Source organism: Lipophrys pholis (genome assembly GCF_963383615.2).
Source record: "Lipophrys pholis genome assembly, chromosome: 3".
Lineage (NCBI taxonomy): Eukaryota > Metazoa > Chordata > Actinopteri > Blenniiformes > Blenniidae > Lipophrys > Lipophrys pholis.
In genome coordinates this window covers 3,409,112-3,428,789 of record NC_137627.1, presented here as the reverse complement: position 1 = coordinate 3,428,789, position 19,678 = coordinate 3,409,112, and the positions used below count along the sequence as shown (strand labels likewise).

The 19,678-nt window shown below is 41.1% G+C and overlaps 2 protein-coding genes across 3 annotated transcripts; one reads left to right on the top strand and one right to left on the bottom strand.

Annotated features, from left to right (window-relative positions):
- Positions 1-219: 219 nt before the first annotated feature.
- Positions 220-12,762, bottom strand: poldip2 (polymerase (DNA-directed), delta interacting protein 2; the record flags this gene model as incomplete). Of its 2 annotated transcripts, none has more annotated exons than XM_080459397.1 (11): positions 220-3,206; positions 3,305-3,384; positions 3,835-3,960; positions 4,621-4,647; positions 4,734-4,870; positions 5,264-5,371; positions 5,467-5,542; positions 6,753-6,852; positions 6,943-7,040; positions 7,229-7,304; positions 12,557-12,762. In XM_080459397.1, the coding sequence occupies 11 exons, from the start codon at positions 12,760-12,762 to the stop codon at positions 3,092-3,094; spliced, it is 1,149 nt and encodes a 382-aa protein (XP_080315523.1). In that variant the 3' UTR covers positions 220-3,091. The 2 variants fall into 2 exon arrangements, with proteins under 2 accessions (XP_080315523.1, XP_080315522.1); XM_080459396.1 differs by having other exon boundaries at positions 1,832-3,206; positions 7,229-7,310; positions 12,557-12,741.
- Positions 12,763-13,903: 1,141 nt separating this feature from the next.
- Positions 13,904-17,893, top strand: vma12 (vacuolar ATPase assembly factor VMA12). The gene is made up of 6 exons (XM_080459847.1): positions 13,904-14,305; positions 15,113-15,186; positions 16,395-16,484; positions 16,741-16,783; positions 16,869-16,981; positions 17,102-17,893. Exons 1-6 carry the CDS (start codon positions 14,110-14,112, stop codon positions 17,195-17,197), a joined length of 612 nt encoding a protein of 203 aa, XP_080315973.1. The 5' UTR covers positions 13,904-14,109; the 3' UTR covers positions 17,198-17,893.
- Positions 17,894-19,678: the final 1,785 nt, after the last annotated feature.

Sequence of the window (19,678 nt, the reverse complement as noted above, 5' to 3'; positions counted from 1 at the left end):
ACAAGCACAGACATAAACACATACGTAGACATGTATGTACCTCACATTTTAGTGTTTGTCTCAACAAGCTGAGAAGTCCTTTAATTTACTTTTCCCATGTCTGAAAGCTTAGATGTGAATAATGATCACTCTCTTTTTCACTTGTTTACACATCCACTCCGATGTGTAAACTCTCTTTAACATCTGCAGATAAATCTATCCACACCAACACATTGTTTTGAACAGCTTTATTTGACATCCTTACACGTTCAAACTCATAGTGTGGATAACAAGTTGCATATTTTAGCAAAACTAGACAACAAAACGAGGCAAACGTTGCAATTAAAACTAAAAGTACAATAGAATCCTTATTTTACATGCCAACTAGAATAAAGAGGTTTGCAGCAATTCTGTCTTTCATGCAGGGAAACGTGTCTCTGTCTCGAGGTTTACAGTTTGATTTAAATCAGAACTCATTCTGGTCACTTTAAACAGTTTTTCTTCTTTATGCTGAGGAATGTTAGGTTTAATTTGTCTTAAACACTGAAGAGCTTCACCTCAAACTCAGTAGTTCTTACAGGTTAATTAGTTGGTTTTTTTTAATCTGATTTGATCATTAACAGCTTGGGGAGAGCAAAACAGCCAGACAGCATGATGGTACCTCCACCGTGTTTTACAGTAGTTTGCCAGGGCTTTTCTTTTTGTGTTGAGGAGCTGGACTTTAGTGTCATCTTTATGCCCTTTACTATTGCCCCACTCTCCTCGACCTTAGCTTAGTTTAATGTTTAGTGGAAGAAACTTTAAGATCTCTACTGTCTTCTATGACGTCAGATCGGCACCTTCTGCAATTGTTGAAAGTGAAGTGCTTGAGATGATAGATTTTATAAATCTGTGAGCCCGTTTTTTTTAAAATAAGTGTTTAAAAGATTTGGAAAACCTGTGATGAATAGCTTATATTTAGGTTGACAGTCTTACTTTATGCTCAAATTGAGAGGAAAGTTAAAGTAATATTTTTACAGTGTGTTAAGTTTTACTTCAAGTTTCTGCTTGTTACTTAAAGGCCTTTTCATTTCATTTCATCTTGTCCAGCTGTCACCGATCCACTCAGTCTTTGCGATTATTGTCTTTATTAATTATTGTCCTCTTTACGTGTGTTGCCTGTCACAGGACGACACAGACACGTTTGGCCTTCTCATTAAAGAAAGTCTACACTGCCATCTGCTGGTGGCTGCTTGAATCGCCTCTGTTTGAAAACCTCTCAGTCTGGACTTTTGCTTACTTCCTCCACTCTGGTTTACTAACAGCACTGACTTTCTGATAAGAGGATTGCCTGAGGCTCAGGAGGAATCTGACTCTGTAAAAGTGAGACTTCTAGTTGTTTGTGTGAACAAACCTGTGACTGCTGCTGTGAGCTTTTTCCTCATTTTCCATGTGGACAGAATCTGACCCACGGATTTAGAAGTTTATCCTGCAGATAACAAGATAATCAGATTGACAAGAGGGATTTGTATATTTAAAAACAGTTATAAGGCTTGCAGCATTGTCATTTTCCAAGTTTAGAACCGTTTTCACTGCATCGTGGACATGTTTTCAATATGTTTGCTAAAATGGTTCTAATAATTTAAAGAAAATTGTTGTAAGCAGCATAAACCGAGTCTACATGTGCCCAGTAAACCATCCTGTATGTAATTTCCCATGATCTGTACTTGGTGTGTGAATAAAGCAGCCACAAGTATGGAGGGGCAGTTTCCATTTAACTTGTAAAATATGATTAAAACAAGTACTTACAAGTATCGATTATAACTGTTAATTCTGTTAACGCTGAACATGCATGGACAGACACTGAAGCATTATGTGACTGGTGTTTTTGAAAAGGAATATTTATTGGTTTTGCCTTTAATTACATCTCTATTTACAGTAGCATGTCAACAATCGCCTCAAATCACTTATCAAAACAAGAAAATGTTATTTTCTTTCCTCGATCCCTCGCAGAAATGTTAGGCTCTTAAAATCAAAATCCCAGGGAAGGAGACTTGGTTCTGGTTTTATTGTGGAGGAGCCGTCGTCGTCTCGTCTTCACGGCTCCACAGAGAGAAATCAGCTGGTTTCCTGCTCATCTCACAAACGCAGCAGAAGATTTTCTGTTGATCTCGTCTCACAATGTACAAATAGAAACACTAATAACTTAAAATCGGAGGGAGGGAAGTCGTTGATACACCGTGGAAGTGGAGCGGGAGGTTTTACAATACGATTAAAACTATTAGACGCAGAAATCCAACGAGAGCGAAACTGAAACCGCAACGGTGCGTTCAAGTCCCACCAAATTTATCTGAATTTCTATATCTAACGTCTTTAATTTCTCTACAAGCTGCTCACTCAGTGTGCCTCGTCTGATCGTGTTAATTTAATAAATATAAGCTTTCACAATCGGTGTTTTCAGGGCTAACCGGTAAATTTCTGTACTTTAAATTTCACACTGGGAAAACAAAGATCAGACTTTATTTCTGCACCTATGCGACACATTATAAATGTATTACATGAATGATGCACTCCTGCGTTGATCTTCAAGTGACAAAGTTGTACTCTTGAGTGAATTATGTCTCCTGGGTTTTCTAAGTTGTCATCGATTCACTGCTCTGAAGTGGGAATTTCCAATATGGTAACTATGATTTTCCAGCTGCGTGAATGCACCACAGCCTTTGGATTTGCTCCACCTCTGGCGGTCAGAGAGCGGTTGACGGTAGTTTTCTACAACTGCTTCGTGTCATAAATGTGTTTGGAGGTTAAAGAGCAGTTTCCTGATGCACTGTGCTTCATTGCTGAGACTGAACTCCCCTCTCAGCTGTGACCTTTACAGCAGAAACAGAAAGAGTTGGAGGAAAGAGGAGCTTTAAGTTGTAGTGTGAGGAACCATTAATACTGCAGCTGATTGATTTTCAATGGCTGCCGTTGAGGACAGAACACAAATGAAGACTTTATATTTTTTTCATCCCTTTGACCCGACTCATGCTAATCTCACGTGCAGGCCGCGTTACAGGAGAGTCCGACACGACCCCAGATGAGCCGGCGTGGCGGCCCTGCCCGAGGAGGGGCGGGGCATGGCAGGTGGGGGTTAAAACGTGTAGCCAGCAGGGGGCGCTTTGTCGTCTTTGTTGCTCTCCAGGGAGAAAGGAGGAATGCGCACGTCGAAGTGGGAGCCATCTGTCCTCTCGATACGAAACGTCCCCCTGAGCAGAGGAAGCAGACGTCAGGTTCAGGAGGAGGAGGAGGAGGAGGAGGAAGAGCGACAGGCAGCAGAGGAGGAAGAGGAGGAGAGAGGACCCACCACATGTGACCACTGGGGGCTTGTAGAGAAACATGGCTGCTGTACTGGAAGGCTGGCTGCTCTTTAGATAACACCGGCTCCTGGACATAAAGAGGACGGGTATTAGTGACACAAGTGATCTTTGTACCCGTAACTGCAGCATTGTCAGAAAACCAGTTACATTAATCCACAACGTCAGTCTTTTCACCACTGCAGAGCAGGAACATGTCACTGGGCCTCATCAAATCCTCTTATTTGGCTTTCTGATTGGAACGCACTCTGGGTCTGAAGTCTGTGTGATGATATAATCTGGTTGATTTACTTTGTCCATCAGTGGTCAGAATATTATAACTGATTCATGTAGAAAAGACCATTACTACATCATATTTTCCAGACGTGTGACACATCCTGAATCAGATCAGTCATAAAGTGCTCAGTTTAGTATAAAAAGCGTACATAGCTTTTAATTGTGTGTGTGTGTGTGTGTGTGTGTGTGTGTGTGTGTGTGTGTGTGTGTGTCTGTGTCTGTGTCTGTGTCTGTGTGAGCTCACCCGGCCCACCACTCCCCGTCCTCGGACCGTCTCCAGAGTTCCCGACAGGCTGAAGATCCTCCAGTGTCGCTCCCGGAGCTGAACCACCTCGCTGCCCATGTTCTCCAGGCGGATGCAGTAACGCCACTGAAAACACACCAACCGTCTCAATCCACCATCGAACACACGCCTGCTCCCACAACCGCACGTTTCAGAGCCTTCGGCTAGAAAAGTTTCAACGTTTTCCATAAATATCCCATCAAAAATACACTCATGCAGAAAGTGTGTGCAACTGGAAACGTAATGTATTAAATGTTTGTGTTTATTAACATGACTGAGTGTAAACAAATAAACACTTAAATCTGTCCGACCGTATCGTCTTTACCTTTAACTGACTGAATTCTCTTTATTGTTGAAAATCACATTAAATGCTCAAAACATAAAATATCTCATAGGTAACAACTAAATAGGACTAATGTTAAACTGCAATGAGTAAAATGTTTATTTAAAAGCCTGAAGAAAATCAAAATGTAAGAAAAAAATCCTAAACTACAATGATATTAAAAGTATTATTTTAAAAATGTACATTTATAAAGTAGAAACTGCAATCGAAGGTAAAAAAAAGTGAATGAAAATAAATGGAAAAATCCCAAGAATATAGTTTGTAATTGAAAAACCAACAACTTCCTCTTAATGTAAGTTTCTGGTTCAACTGGTCTGTTTGTTGCAGCGGAGATTCTTCTGCAGCTCCTCACAGACAGACTCTGCTCTCAATCATTCACAAAGTTAAACAAACAAGTTTCTTACCCAGTAAACGTGGGAGTTCTGGGCTTCCTGAGAACAAGAAGAAACAGAAGTTAGAATCCAGAGTTGTGGACGGGCCGTGGTCAGACTGAGGATCAGACGGAGGCGTCACAAACCCTCATGCCCATGTAGAAGGGGATGACGGTGACCCGGATGTTCTCGGTGGTCTCTCTGTGGACGTCCGACAGCTCCAGCCACGGGTGGTTCTTCTCCTGCCACGCCTTCAGCGTGTCCCGGGCCGTGAACGGAGGAGCTACGAGGTCCAGAGGAGGAAAGTTAGATGGTGCGTTTTTAACTGGATCCGTTCCAAGAACAATTCTGAACAGACGAAGATTTATTCAACAACGACCGAAATCTTCAAACGTTTCCGGGATGTTTCAGTTCTTTAAAGATGCACACGCGCATCACTATCATGACATCAGGAGTCATTGGCTGCCATGTTGGCGTGCGTGTGAACCGAGGAACAGTCAGGAGGGGAACAGCTTTGCCTCCACATAGATATTAATGCAGCAACGTCCCGATATGATACTACAGAATGTGGAGATGAATTAAGTCTATCAAAGTATTTTTGAGCGAGCGAGTTTCTCCTGGTTTTCGGCAAGTCGAGTGACATGGCGTGCTGAACGCCTCGGTGGACTCTGCTCACACTTTGCGGGGTTGTACATGAGGAAGCGCTCGAAGAGTTCGTGCTGGATGGGAACCTGCTCGGTGGAGTTGTAGGGCAGGATGTCCTCGTGGCTCACGTAGTCCAGACCTGAAGAGACCAGACACCGTGAAACGGAAAAGCCGCTCGTTAGAAATAAGACCAGTGCTGCCGACGCTTCCCGACCAGCTGCACGTGACACATACCTGGAATAGCGTAGAGCGCTCGGCTGTCGTCGTGGTTTGCCAGAAACGTCACCGCCTCCGTCTGGGATCTCTGAGACTGTAGAACGCAGAACAAAACAAACAAACAATCACACCACTGAGACGCCGCTCCACCTTTATGGAGAAGCACTTTGTTTACACGGTGTGTTTGTGGAGAAAATTGACTGCTCCTCTTGTCTGAAGCAAAGTGCTGACAACACAAAGGCAACGAACAGGAAACAGGCAGGACTGCAGCTTCAATCCGGAACGTTTTCCTCTCTTTAAACCAACCGTTATCAATGTAAGGAACAGTTCAGAGTCCTTCATGTTAAATTCTAATCTCAGGGTAGCACCAGGACTCTCCTCTTCAATGTGTTGAAATTACAACTCGGAGAGGGAAGAAACATTTATTTGCCTCAAGAGGGACAGAGAACAGTTGTAAAGTGTCTGAATGTCCCTCTAAAGTGCACTTACTCCTGATCACTGAGTCAGACGGGAGGATTAGCAGGAAACAAAACCACACAAGTCTCCGCTTAAAGGCTATCAGGAGTCCGGCTGCTGCGAGCAGGAACATGCTGAATGATTTCTCCAAAGCTGGACTGGACTGGAAGTACTGAAGCATTTGTTTTCTGCCAATTTTACATTTGTTGTTAATTTATGTTGCTTTGTTTAACAAAGTTGAGCAGCGAGGCTCCTTCAGTGTTCACAGGTGAAAGTGATGCACACACACGATCTGTTTTGTCCCTTTTCCAAGTAAAACACTCTTCATATCTCTAGAACATCTGTGAACTAAGTAAACATTTACTTTGCCGACGTCTGACAAATTAAAAGGAAATCCGTTATTCACAAGTGAAGAGTAAGAACTTTGTCGTCTCTCCAATGAATCAGACAAACTAAAACAACATGAACCTCAAGTCCGTCTTGAGAACAGCCAACTTTTATCATAAAGTCAGAATGAGACCCCGATTATACGTTTTGAAAAAAACGGTGTCCGTTTACTGTAAAGGATGTCGTTTTCATGTTGGGCCACTAGTAGGTGCCATTTCTTTCTGTATGGACAGATGAACAAGTGTTTTACTGCTACGACAGGAGACTCAACTATAAAATCACCGAGTCCCAGGAGAACATGGACTGGGAGTCATGACACTCTGGAGGCCGCCATTGTTGTTATTGTCCAGCTCCTCGCACATGTCAAGAAAAGCTATTTCCTGCACATGCACAGTAGCAAAGTTTCCCTTGTTTACATGGAGACAGTTGAAGTGTTGTCAGAAGGTTGCTCCAGGACTTACTATGTGAGGACAGTCTCTGGTGTCGATGAGGACCTGGTAGTAGGTGTGAGTCTTCCCCTTCACCTCTTTGGAGCCGTGGGCTCCCGGAGGCTCGGGCTTGCTGAGGGGAGACACAATGCAACAGTGAGTGACATTAGCAGAGAGTCTGGGGGGAGTTTATTCAGCCTGTGGGGGGCGAGCAGGGGTTCACCTGTCCGACATGGGAGGGGTGATGTCCCGGTCATAGAGGCGGGCGTGCCAGGGAAACAACACGATTCCTCTGTAGCCAAACACGCTGTGGAGAAACAGCTGAGGACAACAAGCAGACCGCAGATCAACCATCAGATTATAAACGTGCGACCTCTGAAGGGATTAACGTCACTTGATGAGATCACGCAAATGTCCTGCAACATTAAATTACTGTCACAACTTCAAAACACAGTGAAGACATCAACAATGTGCAAGAACGTGAACTGAGAGCAAGAAATAAGACTCACCTGTCCCGTTTCATATTTCCCGTGCTGCTTCACGGCCTCAAACACTCCAACTGTCTCCAGAATCTTCCCCTCAGGCCTGTTCCTGCCACAAACAGGCAGCACCATTACACACTGCAGCATCAACACAACGTCTCCAGCTGCAAACAGGCGTGAACACAAAGCGCAAGACGCTGGAGGAGCCTCAGCAGGAAATCCCTGCACTGTGGGTTTCATTCAGCATGACGGGAGACGGAATCAGCCGTAATCTTAATCACTACTGGATTGAATGAAACACCTCAGATGACAAACAGAGTGGACACACAACCTAATAATCTCCAAGTCTTCACATCAATCCCCACAACACAAAACACTCAAAGGGAATTTCACCGATAACAACAGCTGGTCACTTTAAATCAATAACATGCAGACTTGTGGAGAGCTGATCTTCCCCAGAGATGAGATTAATGGAGGTGGGATTTAATATAACACAGGTTATTTTTTATTTATTATGGCTGAGCTGCAGAGGAATAATCAGATTTTATTATGACAAATATGCTTACAGAACTGACCTTGTACACCGAGATCGAAGCATAACTGGTTCTAGATAATATCTATTTATGTGGCTTTAGCTGAAATACTTGAAGACCACCATGAGGTTAATGACGAAGAACGTTCTTAAACTTCATCCCGGCTTCAAGTCGATTTGATCCGTCTTCAAAAAGTTAACTTTGGTTTCGTTTCATATAATCACCTAAAGCCAACGTGGATGGTTTTCATAGGGCGCACTCTGCAAATCAATTTAATAACTTGTTGATGTGTGTATTTCCAAAGAGTTTATAGATCACATGCAGGATAAACAGTTAATGTCAGAGGACAAGTGTAAAAATATCAGCAAATGTATCTGAAGGAGAAGAAAAATGAAAATGTTCCTTTGTACATGTCCCACACTTTGTTCACATCTTAGACTGAAATGGTTTTAACAGTATCCAGACATAACTTACAAATATAAGTCTTTAATATACCATCAACCTGCAAGATTTCTGCCATTTTCAAAAAATTTGATCAAAACTTAGGTCTATTACATGTGACAAAAATATATGAAATAAGTGAATGTATTGGAAACAAAAGGATTTAGTCTCTTTATTTAAAAGCAGCCAAAACAAAGCGAGTCCGTTTGATCGGGAAGACAAATCAAAGAGTCGTTCAGACCTGGTGTTAACAAGCGTTTTGGGTGATCCGATCACATGTGGTAGTGAGGTAGGCTCCCTCGTCGCTATCGGACTCGCCTCAAAGCCATGCTGTCAGGGTGCATTTGTAAAAACACCCATAATGCAACAGCTGTGAGAGAAGGCCTTTTTGTTTGGGACATTTGACTGAATTTTGCACCAGAATGTTTCATTATAATTGGCTTTATGTTGAAAATGCAGTCATTTTCAGTAGTAATTGTTTGGTTTTGTGTGTGTGTGTGTATATATATATATATATATATATATATATATATATATATATTAGACAAATTGATCAAGTATACTCATGCGCCACAAAGAAAAACTTAAAAGTTTAAAATGTAAAGGTTATTATGGCACTATGTTGAGGGTCCTGCCCACTGTATGTGGCTGCTGAACTCAGATTAGTTCAACACCCCTGATGTAGCCTGTAACAGGAAGAAAGTCTAGCTGGAACCAAGCGCTCACATTTATCCACTATGTTAATAAAAATATTAGGATATCGTAACTGATGACACTCAACTTGGTGACGCCGGGGCTTTAAAGAAACATGACTGGAAAGTACTCATGCTTAATGGTTTGATTCTCCTTAGTTTGATTTAACTTGAACAGCATTAATTAACTCTACGCACGTGGAGAAATCAGGTGAAGTGATCCAACAGAAGTAAAAACTGCTTTCCTCACAGCCGTTATGATCGAATGTTTGCGTAACAGGGTGTCCTGAAAACAAGACAAACTGAATGTTTAGCAGATTTTTTTTAGCTTCACTGAAACCTTGAAATGTTTTGTTGCTCAAAATGCTCTAACGTATAAAAGCAATAATGAATTAGAATTAAATTATATTCTATTGGCATAAAAGGACTTGAAACTATTTGCCAAGACAAAACCATTCATTGTTTTGGTTTTTTATCCGCGGTCCTAACAGAGCACACTTCACATTCATGAATAAGTTATACATAGAGTGAAGAGTCAAACACACACACACATGCTCCAGGGGGCCGATCTCTTCCTTTTCCACCTCTATAGCAACCTCACCAAAGCCAAAAAAAGGGCAGACAGAGACAAGCAGTGTTCTAAATTTATCTGCAACCGGCCTCGGCCAGTAACTCCTCAACAGCGACAACAGAACGCAAACAAGCAGTGAAGGCAGCAAGACGAGGCGGCGAATCTCAAATAAAACAGGAGACGTGATGAAGCAATGGAAAGGTTACATAAAGACGGAGGTATGGGAGAAAGTGCCGACTCCTGCTGTGCGGGCACTCGGCCACCTCCACTCTCTGAGCTCAAAGTTTCAAAACTTAAGCGAAGCACAAATATTAAACAGCAACTTTCCCACGTCACATGGATTCTCACACTGCTGCGTCACATTGAGCGCTGCGCAGAGTAAACATGGCGCTACACCTGCCAGTGATCGCCGTAAGACTTTAAGCTGTGATCACATGTTTACACAGGCTGACAGACGAAGAAAACACGCCGAGTCATGTTTGGAACATGAATTTCACTCAATCCTGCTTCAAAAGCCAAACTACAACTATTCACACCATCGAGTGCCGTTGATACCGAGGCTTTCTGAATTAAAACTACAAATGATAAAAGAATATAAATCAACACTTCCTGGAATCTACAACACATGTACATCTGCAGTTTGTAATTTTTGTTTTCCTTTTCGATTTAATATTTTAATTCAATTTTTCCTGTGCCTAACAGGTATGAACTAAATACAGCTGTTCACCAATTACATATTGAAATTAGATATTTGCCCAGTTTTAGTGAAATAATTCACTTTTCATTCTTCAGGATGACAGTACGATATATTGCGCCGTCTTGATACACATCCACAGACTTATATACAAGTATGCACACACACACAGTATGGAATAGAATATATACATTCAAAACAAAATTTCACATGAAATCAGGCTCGTCCTGTTTGTCTAAAGTCTCTCCCTGCTTCCAATGAGCTTGAAGATACAGATTTGATAAGCTCAGGCCACGTTTACACATTTGAAGTGAGAATTGATCGTTCTCGAGTGGAAGGACAACAACAACGCCATTGTTGATGTTTTTAGCGTATTATTCTCTGCACACGTGTGTGTGTGGGTTTGTTGGGTTTCTCTCTGTTAACAGCACCTAGAAATGACTGTGTGGTGCTATATAAATGAAGTTGAATTACAAAAACTTACGGCACCCCATAGTGTCCCCAGTGGCTAAACACATTGTTTTCATGGTTTCTCACGTTTCAACGTAAACTGACATTTCAAAATCGCGTCGACGTGAAACTTTGGTGAAAAGAAAACGATGCGTTTTCACTTGAAACACCATTTTAACGGAGCCTCAGCCGAAAAACAAACAATCACTCATTTATAGGTGCATTTTGTTTGGCACCTTTCGGATGATTCGCTTCCACATCTTACAAATAAAACTATTTATTAAAACAAGTTCTCAAGACAGGACTATTAACTATTTTATCTAAGATGAATTTAAAATTTAATTTGCCCTGATTTGGGAGGAACTTGACTTAAAAAGCCACCTAAAATAGTTCTTGAATTATTTTATTTGGCGTAGCTGTCAGAAACAAATGCTTTAAATCTGAAAACATAACAGGAAATCTGTCAGACTAAAGCAAAAGTCTTTCTTCACACTAAGCCTGAACTCTCCACCTGAGCGGCACTTTGTAAGTAGATGGTTTCTTATGAACGGATGTTTTACACGAGTCCTTGAAACCATGAAGGAATTTAATTGTTTAGACCAAATTAGAGGAATTTCAAGAAATTACACAAATATAAATTCAACAAAAATTATCCAAAGTTTCCTTTTAGCCTATCTGAAAGAAGATCGATTGGAGTGACAGGATTTAATATTCACTTTCCCAATTCCCCACATTTTCTTCTGGAATTGAGCCACAAACCTGAAATTCTGCATCACATGTTGTACATTCCACGACAAGTTAAATTTTAACCTTTGCACACATTTCAATGATTTTAACAGTTTGTCAATCTTTTAGTGAGGAACCACTTAAAGCAGTAAAAAACATTAAAAAAACTTCCAATGTTCCTGTTTTAGTACAAACATGTATGAACACACTATGAAATACTTTTTGAACGAAATTTGTAAAGACTTGGTCTGTCTGGTTTAAATCCAATTGGAGGCCTGCTGTTTAGAGTTTGCATGTTTTACCTCTGCATCAGTTCTCTATTAGTTTGAAAAAATAAATGCATTTGATTGATGGCTAGAAGACAATTACAACATTTGAAGGTACATCCCATCATATGATTTTCTATCCGGGATAAGTAATACGGCTTCAGATTCTAGTTTAAAATGCAAATTTTACTTATACAGATGACTTTAATGTGTGTTTGTAAAGGTTTGCCCTTACAAATAGCAGTGCTTTCTCCTGTCCCTAATCTTCATCAGCTGTGGTTGGGGTCGTGTTTTTTTTTTTTTTTTAGTATTTTAGTTTAGTTGCAGGCTCAATTCTGCATCTGAGCCTCCTCCATTGGACTGTAAAGTGCTTCTGGGGGGGTGCTCAAGCAATGAAGAAGCACTTTATGGGTGAAATTACCCATTCTATTAATTTGCAGAGCAGGAATGCACACGGATGAAAACATATTTTACTGAAATACAAAACCGTTTTGCAATAGTGATCACAACTACATAATAGTGATCACAGCTCCATTCATAACCTCTGACTGCATCGTTAAACTTGGAAAAAAAAAAAACGCAGCCACGGGTCGCTACGTCCGCACTTGGCCACGGAAGCTCGCATAACGTGAAAACGGCCAGGATTGACACACCGGTAGTTCCCACCGTAGAACCGAGACAAAAAAGCTGACAGGTCATTATTGGAGCTCGATCCGGCCGCTGTCAAGTCTTATCAAACCCACGCTGGCTGCGCACGCCGCACATTCACGGCAGTTTGGCAAAGGGCGACCGGAGCTCGCTGGCTTTCCACCGACTCTCGGCCGGACGTCGGACTCGAGAAGCGGAGACTCTACCCGCTCCACACCGCAGCTCGGGCACCACTCCAGGGCTCGTGTCCCTTCAGAGGTCGCTGCCCCGCGGTGCCATCTTCCCCCGCTCGTGCGAATGCTAACGACTTTAGCTAGCTAGCTGCGTCTCTTACCGTGACGACATTAACCTCCGCTGCTGAACAAAGTTGGGCAGCCCGCAGGCGCGGCACTGCTGCCGCGGTCTGAACGCCTCGAAGCCGCTGTCGGCCACGCTGAGGATCCGGTGCGTGTGTTTGTGGTTGTATTTACTGACGCTGCTCAGCAAGCCGCGGCGGAGTGCACAGGCCGCCATCTTTCCTGCCCTGACACGGCCGCGCATGCGTACAGATATGTGGTTAATGATGCTGCGTTCAGGGAACCACGGCACAATGGGAACAGCGATCATCAGATCTTTGTTTTATTTATTATTATTGAAGAAAATTGCAATTTAAAAAATATCTTGACAGCATTATTTTCATGCAAACGTTTCAAAGATAAAAAATACTATTTTTGTATGTATAGGCTTTTCCAGTAATTAAAATGATCTCTATGGCCATAGGATTTTCAAAAGGTATACCAAACAAAACATGCTCTTTTTTAATGTCAGAACGATTGACAAATTTTGCAGAACAACCAGCTGTACATGTCTATGCCAAAAGCACAGATAAATTTACGGTAAAAATAAAAAATTATGTTCAGTTGTTTCAAAGTTTTTGCTGCAGAAAGAGCAACTGTTGCCATCAAACATTTGGCAGCAGGATGTATAAAGTGTTTAAAGAGCACTACCTTTGCTTTGGGGCAACAGAAAACGTGGACAATTTAGATCGCAACTTTTTGGCACCTTTTTGGCACCTTTTTGTACCAAAGAGTTCCAAAACTGAGACTCTGTTAGATGAAAATGGACAGAGTTCTTCAAGGAAAAATTGTATTCTTGTGCATTTCGAAACTACCATCACATCTGTCACCATTTTCTGTTTATCTTTGTAGTTTGGAGTCGGAATGTAAATGACTTAGCTTTATGTAACATTATTAATAAAGCATATTTAATCAAACAGCTCTCTTTTGTCTTATCAGGTTATTCGTTGTTGTGTGTTTGAAATTGACAATTATTTTACATTCAGCAGACATAATATCTTTGGCAGTAAGTTACCTTCTGTTTACTTATAAAATGCACAGAAAGGGCCATAAGCCTAGATTATTATTATTATTATTATTATTATTGTTGTTGTTATCATTGTTGTTGTCACAGGAAATATTTCTTTTTTTCTTCACCTCGTGAGGGGACATGAACGCACCACGAGTCTCGCGTGTACTGTAATGCGAAAACATTTATTACATATTTGCATATTTATTTTTGAAAATGAATTTACTTAACAAACCATTAGGGGAAGACCTGATAAAGTTTGAAAATAAATTTCTTAGAAAGAAAAAAATTTAATTTAAAAAAATGTCTCCGAGTTGGTCACGTGGTTGCATACGTCATCGTGTCACAGGGAAACAGTATGGCCGACTGCAGGGATGTAGTTTTGTACCTTTAGCCACATTTGTGCTCAAAAACGAGATTTTAACCATTAAATATCGACGTAGAAGGTACACAGTCGCGTCTGTCGTGTTTCTCTGAGACCGGCTGGATAAAAAAAGACGCATGTAGAGGTCTGCGTTGTGTAAAGTCGTTGATTCGAGCATTATGGCTTCTGCTTTTGTAGCCGGAGATAAATTCAGGAAGAAGGTGAGAGAGCTACTGGAAGACTCAGAAAACTCAGGAAACTCATGTCTGCCTGAAACACTAAGAGCAGAGCTGATCCGGCTCCTGGACAGCCCGGAGACAATCACCCTGTCCTTCAGCACGGCCAGACAGCTCAAGAAGTACCTCCAGGATGCAGGTAATCTATTACTGGACCAGCAGTAACCTGCTAGTAACTGCTTACTCTCATTAAGTTAGTAAAGCAGTGATGAATACTGCAGTTATAATAACTTATTTGCTAATATTTTGAGAAAGTGAAAAGTTAAAGCGCTATAGAGATGCTGTCTGTCTTCATTGGTGGTCATAATTTCAATAATCTCCTGTTTACAGGCTCGGTGATCCTGAACCAAGTGTTCTGGTTCGGATTTTTTTAACATACATTGTGTGCAGAATTAATAAATGAACTGTATTTATTTGTTGTGTTTAGTTTTGACATTGTACCACAGATATCTTCAAGTTTTAGCCTTAATAATTAATTAAAAAAAAAAAAAAAAAACCTTTTCACAACATTTAATATTTCTTCAGTTGTTAAACCAATCCTTTATTGTATTCATGAGTGACTTCTGAATTTAACAGATGTAAATGATGTGGAAGAAATACCCGCAAAAGAGAAGTATTTGAATATGAGAGAAACAAGTTATGTTTTTAACAGTTTCTGTGCCACTATTTAAGAGAGGTGTGTGTTTTGTATCCTCTAATGGCAGGGTATCATCCCGGGAGTTTAATGAATGCTCAAATAGGATTGATTGTGTAAATCAAACTGTCTAGACATGTGACTCAGATGCAGGTCCCCTTGTGCTTCTCATTGGCAGCATGACTCAGTCGCTGCATGTATGATGGTGGTAAAAGGCCTTAAAATAAACAGCGGAAGTCCATTTCTTTAGTCAAGCAACATCTCAGTTCTTCAGACTGAACGTCACATTGTTCTGTGCCTGTGTGTTCTCAGGTCATCCTTTCTACCTGCACGAGCTGCTGGAGGACAGTTTACTGCACCTGCCCGAGGTCGTGAAGCCGCCCAGGGTGAGTACGGCAACGGACAGTTCTGACTTTATGACACAGGAGCGGATGGTCACAGGGGGTGTCCTACTCACCGGCCTGCTCAGGGTTATCGAATTTAGACTCAGCCATGTCAGAGGAAACCATTTTCAATCTTTTCTCTACAATATTTGTATCATCATTACAATATCAACAGGTGAAAGTACATGCCAACTAAAAATGGACAGAAAATGCTGTAAATTGTCTTTCTGTGCTCTTTGCAACACTGTTGGCTGATCAGAGTCAGACTGTCTGTACCACAGGCACCTTCACATGTGGATGTGAGTGTCTGGTTGTGCTAATTGAGTGCTGTGATTCCTGAAAAATTAAAGAGGAGCCAGGGAAATGTACACGACAAATCAATTGTTGTAAAGAGAAACAGCCTGCCTGTTATCCGTATGTGTGAATCCACAGCAGAAAGACTTTTAACACTGGATAAGTGAGTATTCGTAGGCTCTAGATCAAACATGAGAACTGCCCTAAAGACTCCTGCTTTTGTGTTTTGTTGAGAGTTGGTGCGCTCGCCACAGTTTTATTCTCACTGTCATAGATCTCAGAAGCGGTCCACAACCTCATTTACAGGCAATCAGACGGTGACCAGAGATAAAATATTCATATTTGTCGGAGAATGACTCCAGTTTACGATTTATAATCTGAATAAGAAACATTAAAACTTTCTTTTTAAAAGCTGGCACATTTTCTAAATCAGGTGAAAATCACTGTGTTTCTGTTGTCTTGGAGTTTTTAATTCACAACTCAGAATAAATTCACTGCCTCAGAAAAACCAGGCTGAAGCATTCTAGTTCATCACCACTGTTCAAGTAAATGAATTTATTATTATATATTATTTAAAAGGTCTAGAAATACTACAAAAAAAGCATATTCTTTTAAACTTGGAGCTCTGATCTCAACCTCGCAGGTCTTCTAGAAACTTCCTCTCCAGAGCTCAGAAAACCTGGAATTCTGAGCTGGAACACAAAACAAAATCAAAATCTGCACTTTTATATAGAGAAAAATTATAATAACGTATCATATTGTTGAGTCAACATTTAAAATCAAGCTGTTAGATAGTTGCTGAGCTTTGTTAATGCCAGTTTAGTTTGCCGTAAAGATAGACCTGATTGTGAGCGGGCAGGCTTGGGGGAGGACGTTCGAGAGCTTGTGGCTCTGAGATCCGTTGCATTTCGTTTCAGAACCCAGAGCTGGTCGCTCGTCTGGAGAAGATCAAAGCCAAGCTGGCCAACGAGGAGTACAACAAGATCACACGGAACGTCAACACGCAGGTACAAAACCACATCCGGGAGGTCGAAGTTCAGCTTCTCATAGATACAATCCATTCCATCTGATATATATCCAGACCGATGAGCAACAAGATATCAAAAGTTTTATTTCTTTGCACAAGCAAATGCACAAAGTACAGGAGCATACAGGAGTATACTCTTAAGAAACTCTTCCTCATGTCTCTGAAGTCGCTGTGAACTGGAGGAAAAATCAAACACATTTCGCTGCATGAATAAATAATGAGTACTTCATCTCCAGGAAATCCAGCGGAATGGGACTTTCGCAGACTTCGGACGGGACAGTGAGTTTTCACTTGTCCCACTTTGACTCTTAAAAGTAAAAAACTGATGACGACGCTGAATCCTGATGATGTTTTCTGCTCGCAGTGCGCTCGGCCAAAGCCGTGGTGGTGACTGTTTTTAACTTCCTGGTGACCGTAGTGGCCACGTTCGCCTGCTCCTTCATGGGCAGCCAGTATTTGTTCACCGAGACCCCGGCGGTAAGGACACGTTTAATCCTACACGTGTGAATAAATGTGGTCATAGTCAAGACTTTCCCGATGTCTCTCCTTGAGCCGATGTGACGAGTTTGGCCTCTGTCACTGACTTCTTCCCTCCAGCGGGTGATATCGGCCGTGATCGCCGCGTCCGTGGTGGGCTTAGCTGAGCTGTACGTCCTGGTCCGCACCATGGAGGGCGACCTCGGGGAGCCGTAGCGGCTCTGGGGACGTCCAGGGTTCCAGGTTTTCTTCTTCTTCTGGGGACACTGAAGTATGGCAACACCGGGCAAGCTTCAACATCCAGATCCTTTGCTGTGGAAATAGTGATGATTTCCAGCTGGTTTATTAAAATTGAACTGTAGCATGATTAAAAAAGAAAAAAAAGGAATTTGATTCCAAATTGATTGAATATCTGTCCTTTTAACATTCCACCTCCCCTCTTCGCTCACACGAAATGACTGGTGTTTCTTATTTATTTCCCCCCCCCCTCCTTTTTATTGTATCTTCTATAAACTCCAGCCCAGGTTCATCCTCTGCTATGCACTGCTCTGTAAAATAATGATTTCTTTCTGTGGGTTCCGAATGTGATTGTTTAATAAAACTATTGTTAAAAAAAACAACACTTTCTTTGTGATTTTAACTTGTAAATGCAAGTATAAACCTGCAGATCCAAAGAAATATCCAGTAAATATGATGACACATGTTATTGCAAAGTCCAACTACAGCGTCTGATTGAAGTAGAAAAACCACTTTGACTCACACATGCTGGTGTTGCAGGATTACAGGTGAGAGGGTGAGCCAGGCCTCTGCAAGCTGTGGAGGATTTACATACAATAAATATCATGTAGAATATCACCACCTTTTAAGCTGCTGTAATTTACATTGAGCTTCATAAAAATGGATAAAACTGAGTGTGAAAGTTCATCCCTGATCTCAAGCAGCAGTTTGATCGCTCAGAGAAAGACCTCACGTCGCCTTACGCGACCTCAGCTCGGTTTTTTTGGCTTCATGCTTTCACTTGTTTTGCCTTTTTTTGAAATAACCCAGCAGCTGTGACGCCGTTCAATAACACAGCTTCTGTCCTGTTATCCCCTCATCTGTTCCAAGTGAATTACAGAAACGGCAAACAGGCGATTATTGCATGATAGCGTGATTCATGTGCGCGGCCTCGACAACACCACAGTATCTTATTTCAAAGATCCTTTTTTTTCTGATCCCTCCTTCTTCCCATGTGGATTCATATTTTCTGTAAACTATCCAACTCTTGTCGAGGCCCCTCATATCCGACTGGAGGGATTAAAAGATGTAACTACATCTGGAATACAAAAAACAAAAGTATCGTCCCAAGATCTGAGATTTGACACCCGGATTAAAGGTTTATTGAAAGATTATTTGGTATAAAAGATTATTATGATATGCAGAGATCGTCCAGTGCTGTCCATCATATTTACCTCTCATGTAATATTTCTAAACTTAAATCCAAGCCGAATTACAGAGCCTGTAAGCTGATAGACCCTGAGCTCTGGCTTTAATTTACTTCTTATTTTTCATTCTTTTTTTTTTGCCTTCCCTCTGCTCATATAAACCTCTGGTGCTTACTGCAGAGATATGAAAAAAATATATTTTTATTTAAAAAACACTATTATTCCTGTCATGGTATCTTACGACAAGGAATCATTTTAATCAGGATGTTTTGAAACATAATACTCGACGAGGTCGAAGCATTAAACAGGCCACAGTTCAGCTCAGAGCTGGAAAAACAGGAGCCGGGAGAGAAACCACGTATCATGTATATTGGGTTTATTCAGTGTGAGTTCAGAATATGGAAGGTTTATGTAGAAGCGTATTGCATTCAGATGAAAATATAAAAATGGACTCTGTTTTTCCGAATTAATGACATAATTATCTCATAAATTCCAAAAAAACAGAGCCACGTTTTTTTTTTATAATTAATCTTTTCTTTTAATTATGGGATAATTATGTCATTAATTCAGAAAAACAAAGTACCTTTTTATTTTTTCATGTGAATGCAATACACCTCCGTGGGTTTAAATCAGATAGCCTAAAAATAAAAACAAACTAAATGGCAAAGAATATTGAAAACGTTAATACTTCTTTGTAATGTCAAAAATGTTCAAAGCTGACAAACGTTTTCAGAATTCATAATAAAAACAGGTTTATTATGTCTTAATGGTTGAAAAAGTTCGCAAATCTCTGTCCAGCTAGTGCTAAGCTAACATGCTAAAATTGATTTAGGCCCCTTTTACACCTTTTCAATGGAAAATATATACTATAATTTATAGTCTGTTTACATGACAACGTGCGACTGAAAACAGAACTTGTCAATAACAGCTCCTGAGGTGGAACTTTTTGAAAACGCTCCAACAGTCTCTGTGGAAATGACACAAAATGCAACGTTTCAGAAATGTTAATACTGCGCATGGGCATCACGGTCATAGTCAGCAGTTATGACTCTCTGTTCATATTCTCCTGGGATTTGGTAGTTTTTAAGGCCCACGACAACAGATACGAGTGTATCCGCAAAAACTTTCTTCACTTTTCAGGGGTCCGTTTACACGGCACCAGTGTGTGGATCCACTGTATCCGACAAGTTTTTTAATCTGACCCCCAACGTGGAAAGATTCTTTCACGGTCGCTAATCCCGCCTGCAGACTACAGAGCCTGTTACTGCGCATG

Coding starts and splice junctions, on each gene's coding strand:
- vma12 (XM_080459847.1), top strand. CDS start 14,110: ATGGCTTCTGCTTTTGTAGCCGGAGATAAATTCAGGAAGAAGGTGAGA. Junction 14,306..15,112: donor GAAGTACCTCCAGGATGCAG/GTAATCTATTAC, acceptor GTGTGTTCTCAG/GTCATCCTTTCTACCTGCAC. Junction 16,485..16,740: donor CACGGAACGTCAACACGCAG/GTACAAAACCAC, acceptor CTTCATCTCCAG/GAAATCCAGCGGAATGGGAC.